Source organism: Orycteropus afer, unplaced genomic scaffold, assembly GCF_000298275.1.
Source record: "Orycteropus afer afer isolate SDZICR_OR568_19922 unplaced genomic scaffold, OryAfe1.0 scaffold00628, whole genome shotgun sequence".
Classification (NCBI taxonomy): domain Eukaryota; kingdom Metazoa; phylum Chordata; class Mammalia; order Tubulidentata; family Orycteropodidae; genus Orycteropus; species Orycteropus afer.
In genome coordinates this window covers 1,177,741-1,199,044 of record NW_006922215.1, presented here as the reverse complement: position 1 = coordinate 1,199,044, position 21,304 = coordinate 1,177,741, and the positions used below count along the sequence as shown (strand labels likewise).

Here is a 21,304-nt window from a genome sequence, read left to right as displayed (position 1 = left end):
TACAAAGAAAACTATAAAAAACTACTTCAAGAAACCATAAGAGAACTACATAAATGGAAGAACATCGCATGCTTGTGGATAGGAAGATTGAACATTGTAAAAATATCCATTCTACCCAAAACAATCTATACATTCAATACAATCCCAATCCAGATCCCATCATTATTTAGGAATACGGAAAAACCATCATTAACTTTATATGGAAAGGCAAGAGACCACAGATATGCAAAGCACTATTGAAGAAGAACAACAAAGTAGGAGGTGTCACACTGCTGGATCTCAAAACCTACTATACAGCCACAGTAGTCAAAACTGCCTGGTAGTGGTTTAATCACAGATACACAGACCAATGAAATAGAATTGAGAACACAGAAATAGATCCATCGACCTATGGTCAGCTGATCTTTGACAAGGGGCCAAAATCCATTAAATGGGGAAGAGAATGTTTGTTTAATAAACGATGCTGGAAAAACTGGAGATCCATTTGCAGAAAAATGCAACAAGATCTGTACCTCACACCATACACGAAAATGAACTACAGATGGATTAAAGACTTAAATGTGAAACCCAAAACTATAGAGTTCCTCAAGGAAAAACTGGGGGCAAATTTAGGGGCCTTAATATATGGCATAAATAGATTATCAAGCATAACTCAAAATGCACAAACAGTAGAGGACAAACTAGATGACTGGGACCTTCTAAAGATTAAATTTTTGTGTGCTTCCAAAGACTACTCCAAAAGAGTCAAGAGAACCTACAGATTGGGAAAAAATATATGGTTATGATATATTCGACAAGGGACTTATCTCTAGAATTTAGAGAAAACACCAACACCTCAATAACAAAAAGACACACAACCCAATTTAAAAATGAGCAGAAGACATGAATAGACACTTCACCAAGGACAATATTCAAGCAGCCAACAAACATATGAAGAAATGCTCATGATCACTAGTTATAAGAGAGATGTAATCAAAACAACAGTGAGATAGCATCTTGCTCCTGCACTAGTAGCAAAGTTCAATGAGACAGAAAATAACAAATGCTGGCGAGGATGTAGAGAGACTGGGACTCTCATACACTGCTGGTGGGACTGTAAAATGGTACAACCATTGTGGAAAGCAGTATGGCGATTCTTTCAAAAGTTGGAACTAGAAATACCATTTGACCCACCTAGTCCATTACTAGGTATATACCTAAAGACGTGAGAGCCATGACAAGAACAGACATATGCACACCCATGTTCATCACAGAACTATTTACAATAGCCAAAAGATGGAAAGAACCTATGTGTCCATCAACAGAGGAATGGATATCCAAACTATGGTACATACACACAATGGAATACTATGCAACCCTAAAAAATAATGTAGAATCTGCAAAACACCGCACAACATGGATGAACCTGGAGGACATTATGCCAAATGAAACAAGTCAATCACAAAAGGACAAATAAGGTATGAGTCCGTTATTGTAATAGTCAAGGAAACGTTTATCTATGGAAGACCATTTTCTTTGTTGGTTACCAGGGGTGGGAGGGGAGAGGAGGGAATACTGTTAGATAGAGAGAGAGAAGTTTTGATTTGGGTGAAGAAAAGGGCAATGTACCAAATGTGAGTGATCAATATAGTGGCACTGAGGAAGAGAAAGACATAGAAAGGTACATGGGAAGTACATATAACAAAGATGAACCCTTTTGCACATACAGCACAGTGTGCTCAGTGAAGGAAAACACGGGTATATGGGTGGATAGATAGGTGGACAGGCTGAAACATTAGGTATCTATATGAAGTGGAGAGTGCACCCAAGAACATGTATATGGTTGGCAGACAGTGGTCCAATAACTTTATGTGTATCATCTGAATTCCCAGGTGTATTAATGGGGCTGACAAGGGGCAAGGTTGTAGTCACTGCTTGGTCACAGCCAGCTACCAAGAGGGACCGAGTAGTTGAACCTGTGGGCTCGGAACCATAGTCCCAGAGGACATCAAGCTCAATTGGCATAACATACTACACAAATCATTGTTCCATCTTCTACTGTGGCGAGTACCAACTGAGATCTTAAATGCTTACAAGCTGCCATCTAGATGCAAAGATGGGCTTTCCTCATCCAGGGCCAAGAAGAATGAAGAAAACCAAAAATTCATGGAAACAATCAGTCCTAATGACTGGTACACCATCCGATCTGCAGCCTATACGACTATGAGACCAGAAGAAATAGACGGTGCTCGGCTACTACTGTCAACCACTTGGAAGAGGATCTTTGTAGGAGATCCTGGATAGACAGGGGGAACAATATGGACAAAACTCAAAATCATTTGGTAAAAAAAAGCAGGGAACAAGTTTGCTGGCCCGATGGAGCCTGGTGGAACCACTGAGACTATGGCCCCTAGCTGCCCTTCAGGTCTGGAATTGAACGCACACCTGTGGCTTCCAGCCAAGCAGTAGACAGGCTTACTAGTTGAGCATTTACCTGAGGTAGATAGATATACTCCTTGGAGAGAACAAGAAAGTGAGAAAAGAAGGGCTGCTCAGGCACAGGGAGACAGCTCAGGGGGTAGGAGTGCATGGATGGATGGTCACAGGGAAGCGGTACCTATCAGAAGGAAGTGGGAGAGGAGATGTTGCATTGTGCTAAATTATGGTCAATGTCATGAGAGAAAGTGTATGTGAACAGCTGTATGGAAGTGTATTTGCTCTGTAAATTTTCACCAAATCACAATCAATCAATCAATAAAAAGACTACTGTCCTGACATACTCTAGTCTTGAACTGAAACTATCCTGAGGTCACCACTTATCTAGATAACAGATAAAAGAATACCACTGTGAGTACTGTGGTTTTTTTTTTTGAAAATCACCTATATGAGAACAAACAGTCAACAGTTACTTAAAGACAAAGGTGAGACTGTAGCTGGGAAAGGAAACTAGATTAATGGTAATGGAACAACCAGAATAGAAATACTGAAAATGTTCACACATTAAGATTGCATCCAATGTCACTGAACAATTTGTACAGAAATAATTGTAGGAAAACCTAAATTGCTATATAAATCTTTACAAAAATATAATAAAAATAGTATGCTTTTTAAAAGTTGAACACAGAACTACCAAATGACCCAGCAATGCCAATCCTACGTAAATACCCACAAGTAAAAGCAGGAACACAAATGGAAATCTGTACACCAATGGTTACTGCAGCACTTTTTATAATAGCCAAAAAGTGGAAACAAGCTAAATGATCATCTAAACAAAATGCAATAAAGACATACTATGGAATTCTACTCATCCATAAAGAGAAATGAAGTTCTGACGCATGCCACAACATGGATGAACCTTTAACACATCATGCGCAGCAAAGTCAATAGCTAAAAGACTAATACTATATGTATCACTTCACTTACATGAAACAAAACTTAGAAACCACAGCTTATTAGCGGCTACCATGCGTGGAAAGAAGGGAGAAAGGACAAGTTTTTATTCAGTGGAAATTGAGTTTATGTTAAGGAGCTCTGGTGACACAGTGGTTAAGTGCTCAGTTGCTAATCAAAAGGTCAGCAGTTGAAACCTACCAGCCAGTCTGATGTACAAAGGTGTGCAAGTCTGTTTCCATAAAGATTACAGCCTTGGGAACTCCTATAGTACAGTTCTGCTCTGTCCTACATGGTTGCTATGAGTCAGAATCAGCTTGATAGCAATGGGTTTCACTTGGTTTTTGAGTTTTTGTTAACAGTGGTAGAATAATTTGGAAAAAGAGACAAAGGTTGCACAACATTAAGAATGTAACCATTGAACTGTACATGTGGAAACTGTTGAACTAGTAAAGATTGAGCTGTGTATAGCCACAGCAATAAATAAAAAATTTTTAAAAAACTAGTTATTTGTATTACAATAAAAATTCTCATTACATTAGAAAAGAAACAGAATAGAAAAGAATTAAGTTTTTAAATATTTTGTGTTATGTCCACAGTAATCTAGAAGGACTTAATAGTTACTTTTCTGGAACAAGGTGGAGTTGGCAAACAGTTTCATTTTCTGCCCTATTCATATAAAGGATAATTCTTGCTTTTATGTTAAAATACATTATTTTATGATAAAATGAACTATTGAAGAAAAAAAAACCTTACTTAAAACATCTATGGAAAAGAATAAATTAAGAATGGATACTCCATACCCACTAGAATAGCTATATCATGAAAACGGAAAAAACAAGTGTTGACGCAGTTGTGAACAAACAGTAACTCTCATTCATTGCTAGTAGGAATGTAAAACAATACAGCAACTGTGGAAGACAGTGTGAAAGTTTCATAAGAACTTGAACACAGAATGATCATATGATCCAGCAATTCCAATTTTAAGTATATTGAAAGCATATACCCAAATAGAAAACTTATACCAATGTTAATTACAGCATTATTCACAATACCCAAAAAGTAGAAACAAGCCAAGTGTTCATTAACAGATGAATAGATAAAAAGAGAAATGAAGTCAATGATACATGCAATGACACAGATGAACTCTGAAAACATTATGCTGAGTTAAACAAGTCAGATACAAAAGGATAAATACTTTATATCTCTGTAAGAGTCAAATGCAGAGACAGGGAAAAAAAATCAGAGGTTACTAAGGGATAAGGTTAAAATATCTGTTGAGACTGGTTAAAGCACAGGGCTGCTAACCAGAAGTTCGGTGGAACAAACCTACCAGCTGTTCCATGGGAAATATATGAGGCAGTCTTCTTCAGTAAAGATTTATAGGCTTAGAAACCCTATGGGGCAGTTCTACTCTGCCTACAGAGTCACAATGAATCAGAATCAGCTGGATGGCAGTAGTTTAGAGGATAAGAGGAGTGGGTAGTTAGTAGTTATTGCTTAATGGGTGATAAAAAAAAATTTAATTTAACAGTGACAGTTGTGTTAGCACTGTAAATAATGTCATTAAACTGTGACACTTAAAAGTGGCTAAAATAACAAATTTTATGTTATACATACTTTAGTACAACACAAAAAAATTTTAATCATACGGTAAATTTAGTTAATGTCCTGAATTTAAAGATGGTTAAAATGTCAAATTACATGCTATGTGTATTTTACACAATTAAAAAAATAACACATACTACTATTTCCTCTTCACAGAAAATGGAGGGAGGAACAATAAAGTTCCCACACCTCATAAAAGGGGGGGGATTTAAATTGATGGATGATTAATTTAATATTTGAAAAATTTCCTTTGAAAATACATTACTCTCATTAATAACTTAGAAGTTATTTTCTTCCATTTTATGCTCTGAAACAGTTTAAAAACAACATTGTAAGTACCTGCTCTGACTTTGATGGAATTGCCCTGGTTCTTTTTCTGGGGCAGTTCTCTGATAACTAAGGAAAGCATACAGGGCAGTTCTACTCTGTCTTATAAGTTCACTATTAAGTCAGAATGGACTCAACAGCAATGGGTTTGGTTTCGTTTCCTTAACTACCTCTATTTCTTCTATGAAAACTGCTTAAATTTTATCTCTTACAGAATTAATTCATAAAAATTATATTTTAATGGGAAATTAGTAATTAAATTGCAGGCTTTCAAAATTTTTATATATGATTATACAAAGTAGGCCATGATGACTGATTTTACTCTATTTATTCAATTGTGATGCTTAAGTCTACCTCGTCATTTCTTGTTTTATTTGTGGATTTAAAAAACAAAACAAACTTATTTCCCTGATCGGATTAGCTTTGTAGTTTTAGGAGCTACTGAGTTGGTTGTGACTCAGTGATCCAATATACAGAATGAAACACTGCCTGGTCCTACCCATCTTCCCAATCATTGCTATGTTTGAGACCTTGCTGTAGCCACTGTGACAATCTACCTCACTGACAGTCTTCCTCTTCTGGGCTGATCGTCTACTTTAGCAAGCATAATGTCATTCTCCAGGAACTGGTCCCTCCTGATGACATGCCCAAACCAAGTAAGATTAAGACTCCCCATCCTCCCTTCTAAGGAACATTCTGGCTGTACTTGGCCACTGAAAACCTTATGAATAGCAGTGAAACATCATGTAGGCGTTCAAGAAGATGGACACAGTGGCTGCAACGATGGGCTCAAGTTTAGCAACGACTGTGAGGATGGTACGGGACTGGGCAGTGTTTCATGCTATTGTATAGCATCACATTCACTAGAAACTGACTTGATGGCAACTAACAACAACACACACACAAATGCCTTTGCACAGTCAATAAAACAGAGGTAAACATCTTTATGGTATTCTCCTTCAGCCAAAATTCATCTGACATCAGCAATGATATCCCTCATTCCACATCTTCTTCTGAACTGGCTTGAATTTTTAACAGTTCCCTGTAGATGAACTCCTGCATCTGCTTTTGAATTAACATCAGCAAAACTTTACCTGCATGTGATATTAATGATACTGTTCAATAATTTCAGCATTCTGTAAAATCATCTTTCTTTGATGATCTCTTTCTTTGAAATGGACAACAACATGAAACTCTTCTTGCCAGTTGGCCAATATATCTTCCTAATTGCTTGGTAAGTGAGTGCTTGCAGCATTGCATCTGTTTGTAGAAACATCTCAAAGGATAGTCTGTCAATTTCTGAAGCCTTGTTTTTCTCCAAAGCCTTCAGTGTAGTTAGGACTTCTTTCACCAATAACAACGGTTCTTGATCATATTCTCAAATGATTGAATACCCACCAATTCTTTTTGGTACTGTGACTGGCTATTCTTTCCATGTTTCCTACAAAGGTTAATGCTTTGCCCTTCAGTATAGCAACAAAGCCTGAAATTGTTTATTTTTTTAGCTCCTTCAGCTTAAGAATGCGAAGTATGCTCTTCCCTTATGGTTTGCTAACTCCAGGTCTTTGAATAGCTCATCGTAATGCTTTACTTTGTTTCTCTAGTGGCATTTTGAAATCTGTTCAGCTCCTTTACTTCACCATTTCTTCCATTTGCTTTACTTACTCTACATTCAAAAGCAAATTCCAGAGTCTTCTGACATCCATTTTGGTCTTTCTAGGTTTTTTTTAAAATAATAATAATAATAACAACAACCATTTGCTTTCTTTACATATGATGTCCTTGATGTCAGCTCACAATTCATCTGGCTTTAGTCATTGGTTTTCAGTATGTCAAATCTATTCCTCAGAGAGTCCCTTAATTCAGGTGGGATATACTCAAGGTTGTATTTTGGCTCTTGCAGACTTAATTTTCTTCAGTTTCATTTTGAACTTGCATATGAGCAACCAATCATCTGTTTCACAGTCAGCTCCTGGCCTTGCTTTGACTAATGATATTGAGCTTCTCCACTGCCTGTTTCCACAAACGCAGCTGTGATTTGATTCCTGCTTATTCCATCTTGAGAGGTCCATGTTGTATAGCCCACATTTATGTTGCTGAAAAAAGGAATTTGCAAAGGACTAGTCATGGGTCTTGCAAAATTCTATCATGAGATCTCTGGCGTATTTCCAATCATGAAGGCTGTATTTTCCAACTACTGATGCTGTGTTTCCAACTTTTGCATTCCAATCACCAATATTTATCAATACATCTTGATTGCATGTTTGGTCAATTTCAGGCTGCAAAAGTTGTAAACAATCTTCAATTTCCTCATCTTTTGCTTTAGTGGTTGGTGAGTAATTCTGAGTAACAGTTGTATTAACTAGTCTTCCTTGTAGGTGTATGGATATTATCCTATCACTGTCAGCACTGTACTTCAAGACAAATCTTGAAATTTTCTTTTTGATGATGAATTCAATGCTATTACGTTTCAATTTGTCATTCCCAGCACAGTAAATCATATGACTGTCTGACTCAAAATGGCCAATACCAATCCATTTCAGCTCACCAGTGCCTAGGATATTGATCTTTATACATTCCACTTCATTTTTGAAGCATGCTCTTCCCTTTCGAGTTTTCCTATATTCATACTTAGTATGTTCCAATTATTAAGTGTTTGTAGTTGTTTCTTCCCATTTTGAGTTGTGCCCCACTAGCAAGTGAAGGTCTCAAAAGCTTTACTCCATCTATATTATTAAGGTCAATTCTACTTTGAGGATGCAGCTCTTCCCCAATTGTATTCTGAGTGCCTTCCAACCTGATGGGCTCATCTTTCAGCACTGTATCAGACAATGTTTCACTGCATTCTTAAGGTTCTCAGAGGTGAATAGTCATGTCCTTCTTCCCAGTTTGCCTTAGTCTGGAAGGTCTACTGAAACTTGTCCACCATGGGTGACACTGCTATTGTTTGAAATACCAGTGGCATAGCTTCCAGCCCCACAGCCATCATGTTGTTGTTGTTGTTATGTGCCGTCGAGTCGGCCCCGACTGATAGGGACCCCTCCTTGGGTTTCCGAGGCAGTATCACTACGGAAGTAGGATTGCCCAACCTTCCTTCCGAGGAATGTCTGGTGGGTTTGAACCGCCAGCCGTCTGGTTAGCCATCATACAAGCCACCAAAGTATATGACAAACTGACAAATGAGTGATGGTGTCTCAGAGTAGAACTGTGCATACAGTTTTCAACGGCTGTGTTACAGAAACATATCATTATACCATTCTTCCAGGCAACATTGGTTAGATTCAAACCACAAACATTTCTATTAGGAGTCAAGCACTCTATCTGTGCTATCTGTACTAATGTGCTATCTGTACTAATGATCTCAACCAATCAGAACATATACATTTTAAATACAATAGTCACTGTGTATGGCTTAATCCAGTAACGCAAGGATAGAATAAGCGTTAGGAAATCCATTAATATAATTCACATATTAATATATCTGAGGGGGAAAATTCATACCATTACCTCCACAGACCCTGAGAAAAGACCTTCAATAAAACTCAACATTCATTTCTGATAAAAAATTTAATGTAAAATAGAAATCAATGGATACTTCTTTACCATGATAAAATACACAGAAACCTTAACCCTAAAGCCAGCATCAAATTTAATGAAGAAACACTAATGACATTTCCACTAGATCAAAAAGGTATGTACTATCTCCATTACTTAACATTTTATTAGATTTATTAAGAAACACAATCAGGCAAGAGAAAACAATAGTGGGTAAGAGAACTGAAAAGGAAGATTTATTTGCAGATGATATGGATGGTGCAGAATATTAATCAAGGACAAGTATTTAAAACCATTGGTCAAAGCTAGTATTAATTAATGAATTTAAAATAAGACATTTGGGAGCAAATAAAATTTCACACATACCTAAATTATACGACAGAATAAACTCCAAACAAAGATTTCAATGATAAATGAAAACTTTACAAATATTAGAAGAAAACTTGAAAAATATTCCTTTGTAACAGTGTACGATGCAAAATCCAAAAGCAAAAAGTTTTTTTTTTTTTTTAAAAAAAACTGGTTAGTGTTTTTTTTTTAATAGGACAAAGTAACACTATATAGAGGAAGAGGGAAGGAAGAGTCTTAAACTTTAAGAGGACACTGAGTTTCTGTTAAGTATGGTAGAATAATATGAAAACAAATAGTCATGATCATGATCAATGAAACCAATGTTAATAAATTGTACATGTAAAAAACGATGAATTGGCAAATATTCTGCCATATATGTATACATTACTAAAATGATTTAAAAAAGAAAGAAAAGAAAACCTATCCTATTCATCTACAGCTATATACAGCTATGGATGAATCTCACAAACACAGTGCTTAGACAAAGCAGCCAAAATCACACATTATATTAATTCCCTTTACATAAAGTTTACATACAACTCATGCCATGATATTAAAAGTCAAAGAGAGTTGTGACTTCTGGGAACGAAAAAGGGGACAGTGATCAGGAGAGAGCACAATGGGGTTGATGGAGAACAAGTAACGATCAGTTTCTTAAACTAGGTTTTTAAAAATCAAGATGAACATTTACCTCAAGTAGACACACGCCCTGGAGAGAACAATCATGGGAGAAGGAAGGGCTGCTTATGCACAGGGAGACAGCTCAGGACGCAGGAGAGTATGGAGGGATGGTCACTGGGAAGAGGTAACTATGGGGAGGAAGTGGGAGGGGAGCTGTTGCATTGTAAACAGTGGTCAATGACATGAGACAAAGTATATGTGAACTGCTGTATGGAAAAGTGAATGTGCTCTGTAAATCTTCACCCAAATCACAATAAATAAAATAAAAAATCAAGATGGAAGACTCATCTTTGTTCTAACACTAAGAGATGAGTATTACAATTTCATCAACTTCACAAACAATGAAAATAAGGAAAGGCATAGGGAGATTAAGTATTTTTCCCAAGGCACATAAATAATACTAACCAAGAGCACCAGAATTTTAGACCATGCAGCCAGCACTCTCAACAAACTTACAAGGTATCAGAAGTTAATAAATGCAAACATCACCAGCAACAACAAAAAGCACAGTACTCTTAAGAGATCACAATTAGTCTGATTCTTGCCATCACCTGTTCTATAAGGACTTTTATGTCACCACAATGTAAACCCTAAGAGGGCAGGTACTATTTTATTAGGTCTGTTTTACTTCCCACTATTATTCCTAGAACCTAACACACTGCATGAAACACAGTAGTTGACAGAGAAATAATTATTTCAGGAACAAATTGAAGATTCATTTTTCACAATAAAATATTCAATTATTGGGGGAAAGATATATGTAAGATTGGAGCACCAAAAGAAAAAAAAATGGGTAAAGCCATGAATAAACACTCTGAAAACAGAGAAGAATTAGATGGTGCCCAGCTACCACTGCCAACCACTCTGAAAGGATCACAGTAGGAGATCCTGGATAGAGTGAGAGAAAAATGTATTACAAAATTCAAAATTATCCAAAAGACCAGTGTTACTAGTCTGACAGAGATTGGTGGAACCTCGAGATAGGGCCCTTACCTACCCTTCAACATCACTCCCACTGCTCAGCTTTCAGCCAAACAACACAGAGGCCTACAAGGTAAACAATTAACACCCAGAAAATATGCACTCCTTAGAACAACCAACCATAAGAGATCAAAGGACAGCATATGACTAGGGATGAAGCTCAGAAGGCAGGAAGAGATAGGAAAGGATGAATAGAAACAGTAAACAAAGGAAGTAAAAGAGTGCTGTTACATTTTTTTTTGTTGTTCTTAGGTGCCATCAAGTCGATTCCAACTCACAACAATCCTATGAACAACAGAAAAAAACACTACCTAGTCCTGCACCATCCTCATAATTTTTGCTATGTTAGCCCATCTTTGCAGCCACTGTGTCAATTCATTTCATTAAGGGTCTTCCCTTTTTTCTCCGACTCTCCACTTTACTAAGCATGATCTTTCTCTTCAGGGACAGGTGCCTCTGACAACATGACCAAAGTAAGTGAGATGAAGTCTGGCCATTCTCACTTCTAAGTAGCACTTCTTCCAGGATAGATTTGTATGTATTTCTGGCAGTCTATGGTATTTTCAGTATTCTTTGTCAACACCACAGTTCAAAGGTTTGAATTCTTTTTCCATCTTCCTTATTCACTGTCCACCTTTCACATGCATATGAGATTACTATGGCTGGGGTTAGGTGAACCTTAGTCTTGAAAGTGACATCTTACTCTTCACCCTTTAAATAGGTCTTTTGCAGCACATTTGCTCAGTGCAATACAACGTCTGATTTACTGACTGTTGCTTCCATGGATGTTGGCTGTGGATCCAAGTAAAATGAACAGTTTGACAACTTCAATCTTTTCTTCACTTATCACTTATTGGTTGAGTTACGATGTTATTTTCTTCTTTATATTGAGGTGTAATCCACACTTAAGACTGACGTCTTTGATCTTCATCAGTAAGTATTTCAAGTCCGCTTCACTATCAGCATGCAAGGTTGTATCATCTGCATATCACAAGTGGTTAAAGAGAATTCCTCCAATCCTGATGCTGTGTTCTTCTTCATATATTCATGCTTTTTGGATTATCTGCTCAACATACATACTGAGTAAGTATGGTGAAAGGATACAACCCTGACACACATTCTTCCTAATTTTAAACCATGCAGTATTGCCTTATTCTGTTTGAACAACTGCCTCGTGGTTTACATACAGGTTCCTCATGAGCACAATTAAGTGTTCTGAAACTACTAATTTTTACAATGATGTCCATAATTTGTTATCATCTGCACAACTGAATGACTTTGAATCGTCAATAAAACACAGGTAATCAATTTTCTGGTAATCTTAAGATCGACCTGACATCAACAATATCCCTGTTCTGCGTCCTCTTCTGAAGCCAGCTTGAATTTCTGTTAAGTTCCCTGTCAATATACTGCTATAACTGTTTTGCATTATCTTTAGGAAAATTTTATTTGCATGTGATATTAATGACATTTTTCAATAATTTCCACATTCTGTTGGAAACCTTTCTTTGGAATAGGCACAAATATGGATCTTTTCTAGTCACTGTCTTCCAAATTTCCTGGCATAAATGACTGAGCACCTCCACTGCTACATCAGTTTGTTGAAGCATCTCTGCGAGTATTCTGTCAATTCCTGGAGCCTTGTTTTTTGCCAATTCCTTCAGTTCAGACTGATTTCCTCCTTCAATATGTATCATATAATCTTCTTGATCATATGATACCTCCTAAAATAAGTGAACGGCAACCAATTTCTGGTACAGTGCCTCTGTGTATTCCTTCCATCTTCTTTTGATGCTTTCTGCATTGTTCAATATTTTGCCCATAGAATCCTTCAACATTGCAACTCGAGGCTTGAATCTCTTCAGTTCTCTCAATCTGAGAAATGTCAAGTGTGTTCTTACCTTTTAGTTTTCTAATTCCGTGTCTTTACACATTTCATTATACTACTTTAGCTTGTCTTCTCAAGCTGCCCTTTGAAATCTTTTGTTCAGTTCTTTTATAATTTCTTCTTTTGCTTTAGCTACTCTTCTTTCAAGAGCAAGTTTTAGAGTCTCCTCTGACATCGATTTTGGTCTTTCCTTTCTTTCTTGTCTTTTTAATGAACTTTTCCTTTCTTCATGTACAATATTCTTGATGTCATCCCACAATCTTCATTCACCAGTTTTCAATGTGTCAAATCTGTTCTTCATATAGTCTCTAAATTCAGGTAGGATGTACTCAAGGTCATTATTTTGGGTCTTTTGGACTTTGAAAAATTTTCTTCCACTTCAACCTGAACTTGCGTATGTATAACTGATTGTCTTCCATAGTCAGCTCCTGGCCTTGTTTTAACTGATGATACTGAGCTCCTCCATTGCCTGTTTCCACAAAGGTAGTTGGTTTGATTCCTGTTTATTCCATCTGGGGAGGTCCACATGTATAGCCAACATTTACATTGTAAAAAAAAAAAGGTATCTGCAAAGGAATAGTTGTTGGTCTTGCAAAATTCTACCATGTGATCTCTGCATCATCTTTCCAAGGCCCTATTTTCTACTTCTGATGGCATAGTGTGTAAGGCACTTGATTGCTAATCGAAGGTCAGGGGTTCAAACCTACCAGCTACTCTGCGGAAGGAAGATAGGACAATCTACTTCTGTAAAGATTTACAACCTCAGAAACTCAATGGGGGTTACAAGTCAGAAATGAATTGATGGCAGTGAGTTTGATGTTTTTTGTTTTGTTTTGTTTGATGCTTCTTCATTTCCAACTTCTGGATTCCAATCATCAGTAATTATCAATACATCTTGATTGCATGTTTGGTCAATTTCAGACTGCACAAGTTGGTAAAAATCTTCAATTTTTTTCATCTTTTGCTTTGGTGTTTGGTGTGTAATTCTGAATAACAGTTGTATTAACTGGTCTTCCTCTTAGGCATATAGATACTATCCTATCACTGATAGCACTGTACTTCAGGATAGATCTAGAAATGTTCTTTTTGATGATGAATGAGATGCTATTCCTCTTTAATTTGTCATTCCTGGCATAATAGGCCATATGACTATCGGATTCAAAATGGCCAATACCACTCCATTTCAGCTCATTAATGCCTATGATATTAATTTTTATCCATTTCATTTTTTACAATTTCTAATTCCAAGATTCATACTTCGTACATTCCATGTTGTGATTATTAATGAATGTTTGCAGCTATTTCTTCCCATTTTCAGTTGTGCCCCATCAGCAAATGAAGGACCCAAAAGCTTTCCTCCATTCACATCACTGAGGTTGACTCTACTTTAAAGAAGCAGCTCTACCCTCATCATATTTTGAGTGTCTTCCAACCTGAGGGCTCATCTTCCAGCACTACAGCAGACAATGACTCATTGCTACTCATTAAGTTTTCCAGTAATATATCATATGGTATTTCACTGCTTTTCATAAGGTTTTCAGCATCTAATGTTTTCAGAAGTATATGGCCCAACTCTTCTTCCAGTCTTAGTCTGGAAGCTCTGCTGAAACCTCTCTACCACAGGTGACCTTGCCAGTATTTGAAATACTGGTGGCATAGGTTCCAGCCTCGTAACAATACACAAGGCACCACAGTATGACAACTTTTGACAGATGAGTGCCAGGCTGTTACATTGTAGGGACTGTAATCAATGTCGCAAATCAAGATGTGTATGAACTGTTGAAAGGAAAACAAATTTGCTGTGTAAACTTTCACCCAAATCACAATTAACCTATGTTTTGTCTTTTAAAAACAAGCTACAGCCACAGTAAAATATTTCACTGAAAAAAAAAAAATAAAAATATATGTGTGTGTGTATATATATGTATGTGTGCATATATGTGTGTGTGTGTGTGTGTGTGTATATATATATATATATATATATATGAATTAACTGTTAATAGAAAAGTAGAAATGACAGGTAAAAAAGTTCCAAAACATAACCTTGCTCATCATTCCTAATACAACAATTAAAACTACATGGTATATCATTTTCAGCAACTGGATCGTTTACTAAAATTCTGTGTGTGTGAAGCTGTGGAGAAACAACACTGAAGGGAGTGCAATATGGTAGAATTCCCAGAAAAGGGAATTTGACTATACTTAATGAAATAACATATTCATTTACCTTTGAGCAAGAAATTCTATTTCTAAGAATCTACCCTGAAAACATACCTCCACAAATACAGAGTAATGATTATACCTGGTTATTCATCATCCATTATTTATAATAGTGAAAAACTGGAAATAACCCAAATGTAATCAACAGTGGACTGACTAAATAAATTACAGTCTAGTCCAGTAGTGTCTGGTATATGCTCAACCACCAGGAGGAAGAGGAACAACTGGATTTGAGTATTTGTGGGAGACAGACTTCCACCATGGCTAATTTCAGGCTACCAAAATAGCACTGAACATAGAACTTGAAAGAGATACACAGAAGTGCATCATTTTACAGCATTTCTACCATACAAATTAATAGACATAAATAACATAGATAATAATAAAAGGTAGAAAAGTAATTCAGAAATGATGAGTTTTCAGTATTATTATCATTGTTTTTAATGTATTTAACTGTTTTCATAATTTAATTTTTAATACTGGGTGTGCTTAACATTCAGTTCACAACATTTTGAAAACTTAACTAAGCAACTGTAAAAAGATAAAGATGATCTCTACAAATTAATAGGGACCAATTTCTAGAATGTCCTGTGATGTTAAAAAAAAAAAAAAAAAAGAATAAGCAAGTCAGTATATATATTATACTTTTTGTGCCTACTACTAAACGCCCCCCCTTTTTTATCATTTCACAATACATTCTGGAAGTTGGTGCCTATCAATACATACAGAAAATAAGAATGAATTATGAATTCATTTTTTTTTCCCAGAAAATATAAATAATAAAAATGAAAATGATAAAGAATGGGAATGTACCAAGAGATGAGGATAGAAACGGGATTAAGACTTCTCTGAGTATATCTTTTTCTACACATTTTACTTTTCAATTATGTATATAAATTCAAAAATGACATAAGCCAAACCTAAAAAAGCCTTACAGCTAAGCTTTAATAGTTTGAGAAATTCTAGCTGCAATCCCTCTACAATCCCTAAACAGAATATTCAAGAAGAATCATAAATGCTATCATTTATTTGTAAAATAAATTATTCCCCATAATCTACATTTATTTCGGTATTTATTTGTGGTAGGTCATCTCCATAACATGAAGAAAATAATGGAACTGAGTAAGATTCCAGGATAAATCTCGTTAATAAATGCTGGTATAGTAAAAAGTTTTCAAACACTTTTAAAGGATAGTCTATTTTAATGAGAGTGTGAATTACCTGTTTGTATTCACTGACACAACTTTGACAGCAAAATCTTTTCTGCTGACCATCAATCACCAGAACATTATTTCCAGCACCTTTGCTGGGCAAGTACTCTCCACACTGTTCACAGCAATTCATTATTAAACCATTTGCCATTCTGTATCGATTAAAGCAGTGGTCACTGCACAGCTTGTGAGTCATATTTTTAAAGCTAACCTCATGGCGAATCTAAAAGAAAAACAATAAAAAACTAAATCAGCATGACAAGTAGTTAAATAACAAGGTACTCCAACAAAAACAATTCCCCAATAATGTTTTCTCTGGAAAGTATGTTTCCACAGATACAAAGTACATTTCATTACTCTTGGAGCTGCTTTTGTAAGGGCAAGGAACATGTGGCAGTTAACAAAAGGAGGGGGAAAAAAAAAAGCAATGACATCAATACAAACTTCTCTATACCACTAAATCCACTGCCATTGACTTGATTCTGACTCATAGCAACCACTAGTAGGTTTCTAAGGCAGTAAATCTTTATGGAAGAAGATTGCCCCCCTTCCATCCACAGAGTGGCTGGTGGGTTGAACCACCAACTTTCTGATTAGCAGTCAAATGCCTTAGGCACTGTACTACTAGAACTCCTTTTACAAACTTCTCTAGAGGTATCTAAAATAGGAAATAACCTGGTTGGTTTTGTTTTGAAATTGATCTGCATAAATAAGTAGACTAAAAATCTGAAGAATCATAAATAAAATATATTGCTGAGAAAAGGAAGGTGGGAGAGAACCAGTATTATAAATAATCTGAATTAAAAAACCAAACCCACTGCCAGGTAGTCAACTTCACCTCACAGCACCATATAGGACAGAGCAGAACTTCTCTGTAAGGTTTCCAAGGCTGTAAATCTTCGTGGAAACAAACTGCCACATCTTTCTCCCACAGAGCAGGTGGGGGGTTCAAACCGCCAACCTTTCGGTTAGCAGCCTAGTGCTTTAACTACTGTACCACCAAGGTTCCTTAATAATTCTAATGGGGTGTGTATACATAGATTCTTTTCTCTTTATTCAAATATAAAGCATCAAACCATATAAACTATGAAACAAAAAAACCAAATCCTCTGCCATCGAGTTGATTCTGACTCATAGTGACATCATTGGGTTTCCAAGGCTGTAAATCTTTTTTTTCAATGCATTTCATTGAAATATAATTTAAGTACAGTGAAATAAATACACAAAACTAAAGTGACATGGGTCAATGAATTTTTTTTTTTTTTTCCAGTGTTCCCTCCCCTCCTCTGCCACCCCTGGTAACCAACAAAGAAAATTTCCTTCCATATATAAACCTTCCCTTAAGTTTTTATAACAGACTAATACAATATTTGTCCTTCTGTGATTGACTTATTTCACTCAGCATAATGTCCTCCAAGTTCATCCATATTATGTGATGTTTTGCACACTCTACATTACTCTTTAGTGCTGCATAGAATTTCATTACGAGCATGTACCATAGTTTGGTCATCCACTCTGCTGCTGATGGGCACATAGGTTGTTTCCATCTTTTTGCTATTGTAAATAGTGCTGTGATGAACATGAGTGTGCATATATCTGTTCCTGTCCTGGCTCTCACCTCTCTAGGATATATACCTAGTAATGGAATTGCTGGGTCAAACAAATGGTATCTCCAATTCCACCTTTCTAAGGAATCGCCATACTGCTTTCCACAGTGGTTGTATCACTTCACATTCCCACCAGCAGTGTATGAGAATCCCAATCTCTCCACATCCCCGCCAGCATTCACTATTTTCTGTCTCACTGAACTTTGCCATCAGTGCTGGGGTGAGATGGTATCTCACTGTTGTTTTGATTTGCATCTCTCTGATGGCCAATGATCGGGAGCATCTCTTCATATATTAGCTGGCCACCTGAATATCCTCCTTGATGAAGTGTGTATTCATGTCTTCTGCCCATTTTTCAACTGGATTGTTAATTCCTTGGGTGTTGAGGTATTGGGGTTTTCTATAAATCTTAGAGCTAAGTCCCTTGCCAGATATGTAATTATTGGCAAATATGAATTTGTTGCTGTCATTTTTGTCATGTGCTTTTTCATGGTGTCGATTTCTTTGTTCCATATAATTTTCCATGCTGAGATTATTTTGTTTATGAAGCATGTTATCACTTCCTTTGTTGCTATTGTTTTAGTATTTGCTAAATATTTGTGCTAGTCTTCTTTTGGATTTTGATGTGAAGGTTTATCATTTTTCTTTAAGGTTTTCCTCTGATTTATAGTTTTCTTCCCAAGTTTAGAACAGTCCATTCTATCTTGTAGTTGTGTCTTGACTTTCCTACCATTTAGAAGTTCTGTAACTACACAGTCTTTTCCCTCTTTTTGGTTTGTAGTTGTCCTCATTTGTCAATTGATGTCTCTGGTTCCCTGTTTTTGGATACTTACGTAGCTGGGTTGGTTTCTAGCATCATGATGTGTGTTAATGGTCAGTTGTTGTTGGCTATTGTTGCTTCTCTGTGCATAGGACTCCCTTCGCATCTCTTCAAAGGTCTGGTTTTAACAAATTCCCTTTATTTCTGCTTATCTGGAAATGTCCTAATTTCACCATCATATTTGAGGAGCAATTTTGCTGGGGATATAATTCTTGGTTAGGTATTTTTCTCTTTTAGCATTTTATATATGCCATCCCATTGTCTTCTTGCCTGTATAGTCTGAGAAATTTGAGTTTAGTCTTATTGGTTGTCCCTAGTAGGTAACTTTTATTTTTTCCGTGCTGCTCTCAGGATTCTTTCTTTGTCTTTGTCTTTGGTGAGTTCGATGATGATACGTCTTGGTGATACTCTTTTGGGGTCTATCCTGTTTGGGGTTTGTTGGACTTGCCGAATGGATATATATATTCTCATCTTTTGTCATATCAGGGAGGTGGTCCTCCAACAAATCTTGGACAATTTACTCAGTGGTTTTATTTTTCTCTTCATGTTCTGGAATTCCAATGATACATAGGTTATTCCTTTTGATGGTATCCCACATGAACCTTAGGCTTTCTTCATTTTGTTTTGACCTTTTTTCTGACTGATCCCTTTCCAAAGAAGTATTCAGGTACTTGTCTTCCATCTCATTAATTCTGTCTTCCATTGCATCAATTCTACTCCTTTGCCCTTTCAATGTGTTATCTATTTCTGACAATTTTGTATTAATCTTCTGGATTTCTATCTGTAGATTTAGAATCATTTCTGATTTTTCATTTGTTTTGTCATTTTGTTCTTGTATTTTCTTCCAAAATTCTTCTAGGGTTTTTTCTGTGTTTTCTTTGGTGTGTCTCTCAATCCTTTGAAAATACCTAAATATAATTCTTTTGAATTCCTTATCAGGTAGTTCCAATGCTGCACCTTCCTCAGGGATGTGTTTTGGGTCTGTATCGTGTTCCCTGTTTCTCCTGCTTTATCTTGCTTCTTTGTGTGGACTGTGATACTCTGTCATCTCTGAGGCATTGTGATGTTTTTGTGTTTATATTTAATTGGTGATTGTATGTTGGAGTGGCTTGCCCATGATTTTTGTTTTCTTTGTATGTTATCTACACAAGCAGGGTACTACGCTGTGCTCCTCTATTCACTAGTTGACAGCACTCATACACTCATCATCTGTCTCCTTTCCTGTTGTGAGCCTCTTGTATGTCCCTGCTGACCTTGGCAAACAAAGCTTATTCTTAGGTCCCTGGAATCTGAACTAGAATGCTATCACTTTAAAATCCAAAGTAGTTGCCACTTGTAAAGATTCAAAATGGCTTAGCTCTTGGTCACGTTAAATATCCAAAATGGCCATGCCCTCCAACACTTTAAATATCCAAAATGGCTATGCCCTCAGTTACTTTAAATATCCAAAATGGCTGCCACCTGTAATCATTCACAATGGCTGCACCCCTCAGACAGCAGAAAGTCCACAGCTCAGGTTGTGTCCCTTCTTGCTGTTTCCCTTCCCAGTCATAGGCTACCAGAGCAGTTGTCCCTGCAGCCCTTGGTGATCAGGACTGATCTTTAGGTTACTTCGCAGGCCCCAACACCACTAGGAAATATTCAGGCTGTTGGTGACGTCAGAGTAGCAGACATTCCGCAGATCTGACAGTCTCTGTGCTCATTGTTTTCATTCATGTTTTTCCACTAGTTGGTCCCTAATCCACTTCTGTATAGTTCCTTTCAAAGCTCAAGGCTCCAGGATTATCCTCTGTATCTCTCAACTGGTTTTTCTTTTTTTGTTGAAGAGGGTCTGTGTTGCTTATCTGCCTACTCCTCTATCTTACCGGAAGTCCTCCATGGCTAAGAAATCTTTGCAGAAGTAGATTGTCTCATCTGCTTCCTGTGGTGGGTTTGAACTGCTTACCTTCTGGTTAGCAGTCAAATGCCTTACTCACTATACCACCAGAGCTCCTTTAACGAATGTGAAGTTATTAAAAAATATTCTCTCCACTTGTTTTAATTCTCAGCAAGATTATTTACTGTCATTCTTGTACTATCAGTCTATTTCTAAAATAAGTGTATTAGTAGACAAAAATCAACCAGAATACTATGGTGTTGTCTCTACTCTGAACCTCAGGAAAAATGAGGTGATTAACATGATATTTTATCCTTGTCTAAATCATTCTCCCTATAGGAAAATATCATTACATAATGAGAACTTCTAAGATCGTTTTTATATATCCTCACTTTTAAAGAAACACAGAGATGAGAATGTATGTAATATTGTTGTTGTTGTTAGGTGCCATCGAGTCGTTTCCAACTCACAGCAATCCCATGCACAGCAGAACGAAACACCGTCTGATCCCGCACCAGCTCCATGATCCTTGCTACACTTGAGCACACTGTTGCAGCCACCGTGTCAATCCATCTCATTGAATGCCTTCCCCTCTTTCAGTGACCCTCCACCTTTCCAAGCATGACATCCTTCTCCAGGGAATGGTCCCTTCTGAGAACATGACCAAAGTAGGTGAGACGAAGTCTGGCCATTCTTGCTTCCAAGGTGCATTTCAGCTGCACTTCCTCCAGGACAGATCTGTTAGCAGTCCATGGTACTTTCAGCATTCTTCGCCAGCACCACAACTCAAAAGCATCAACTCTTCTTCAG

The 21,304-nt window shown here is 36.8% G+C and overlaps 1 protein-coding gene across 1 annotated transcript in view; it reads right to left on the bottom strand.

Moving 5' to 3' along the window:
* Positions 1 to 21,304, bottom strand: part of ZMYM2 (zinc finger MYM-type containing 2) — a 95,120-nt gene that overhangs the window by 65,976 nt on the left and 7,840 nt on the right. The window contains exon 4 of the mRNA XM_007956524.2: positions 16,202 to 16,414. Coding sequence (XP_007954715.1) covers positions 16,202 to 16,414 — 213 coding nt within the window. The remainder of the gene's footprint in view (positions 1 to 16,201; positions 16,415 to 21,304) is intronic.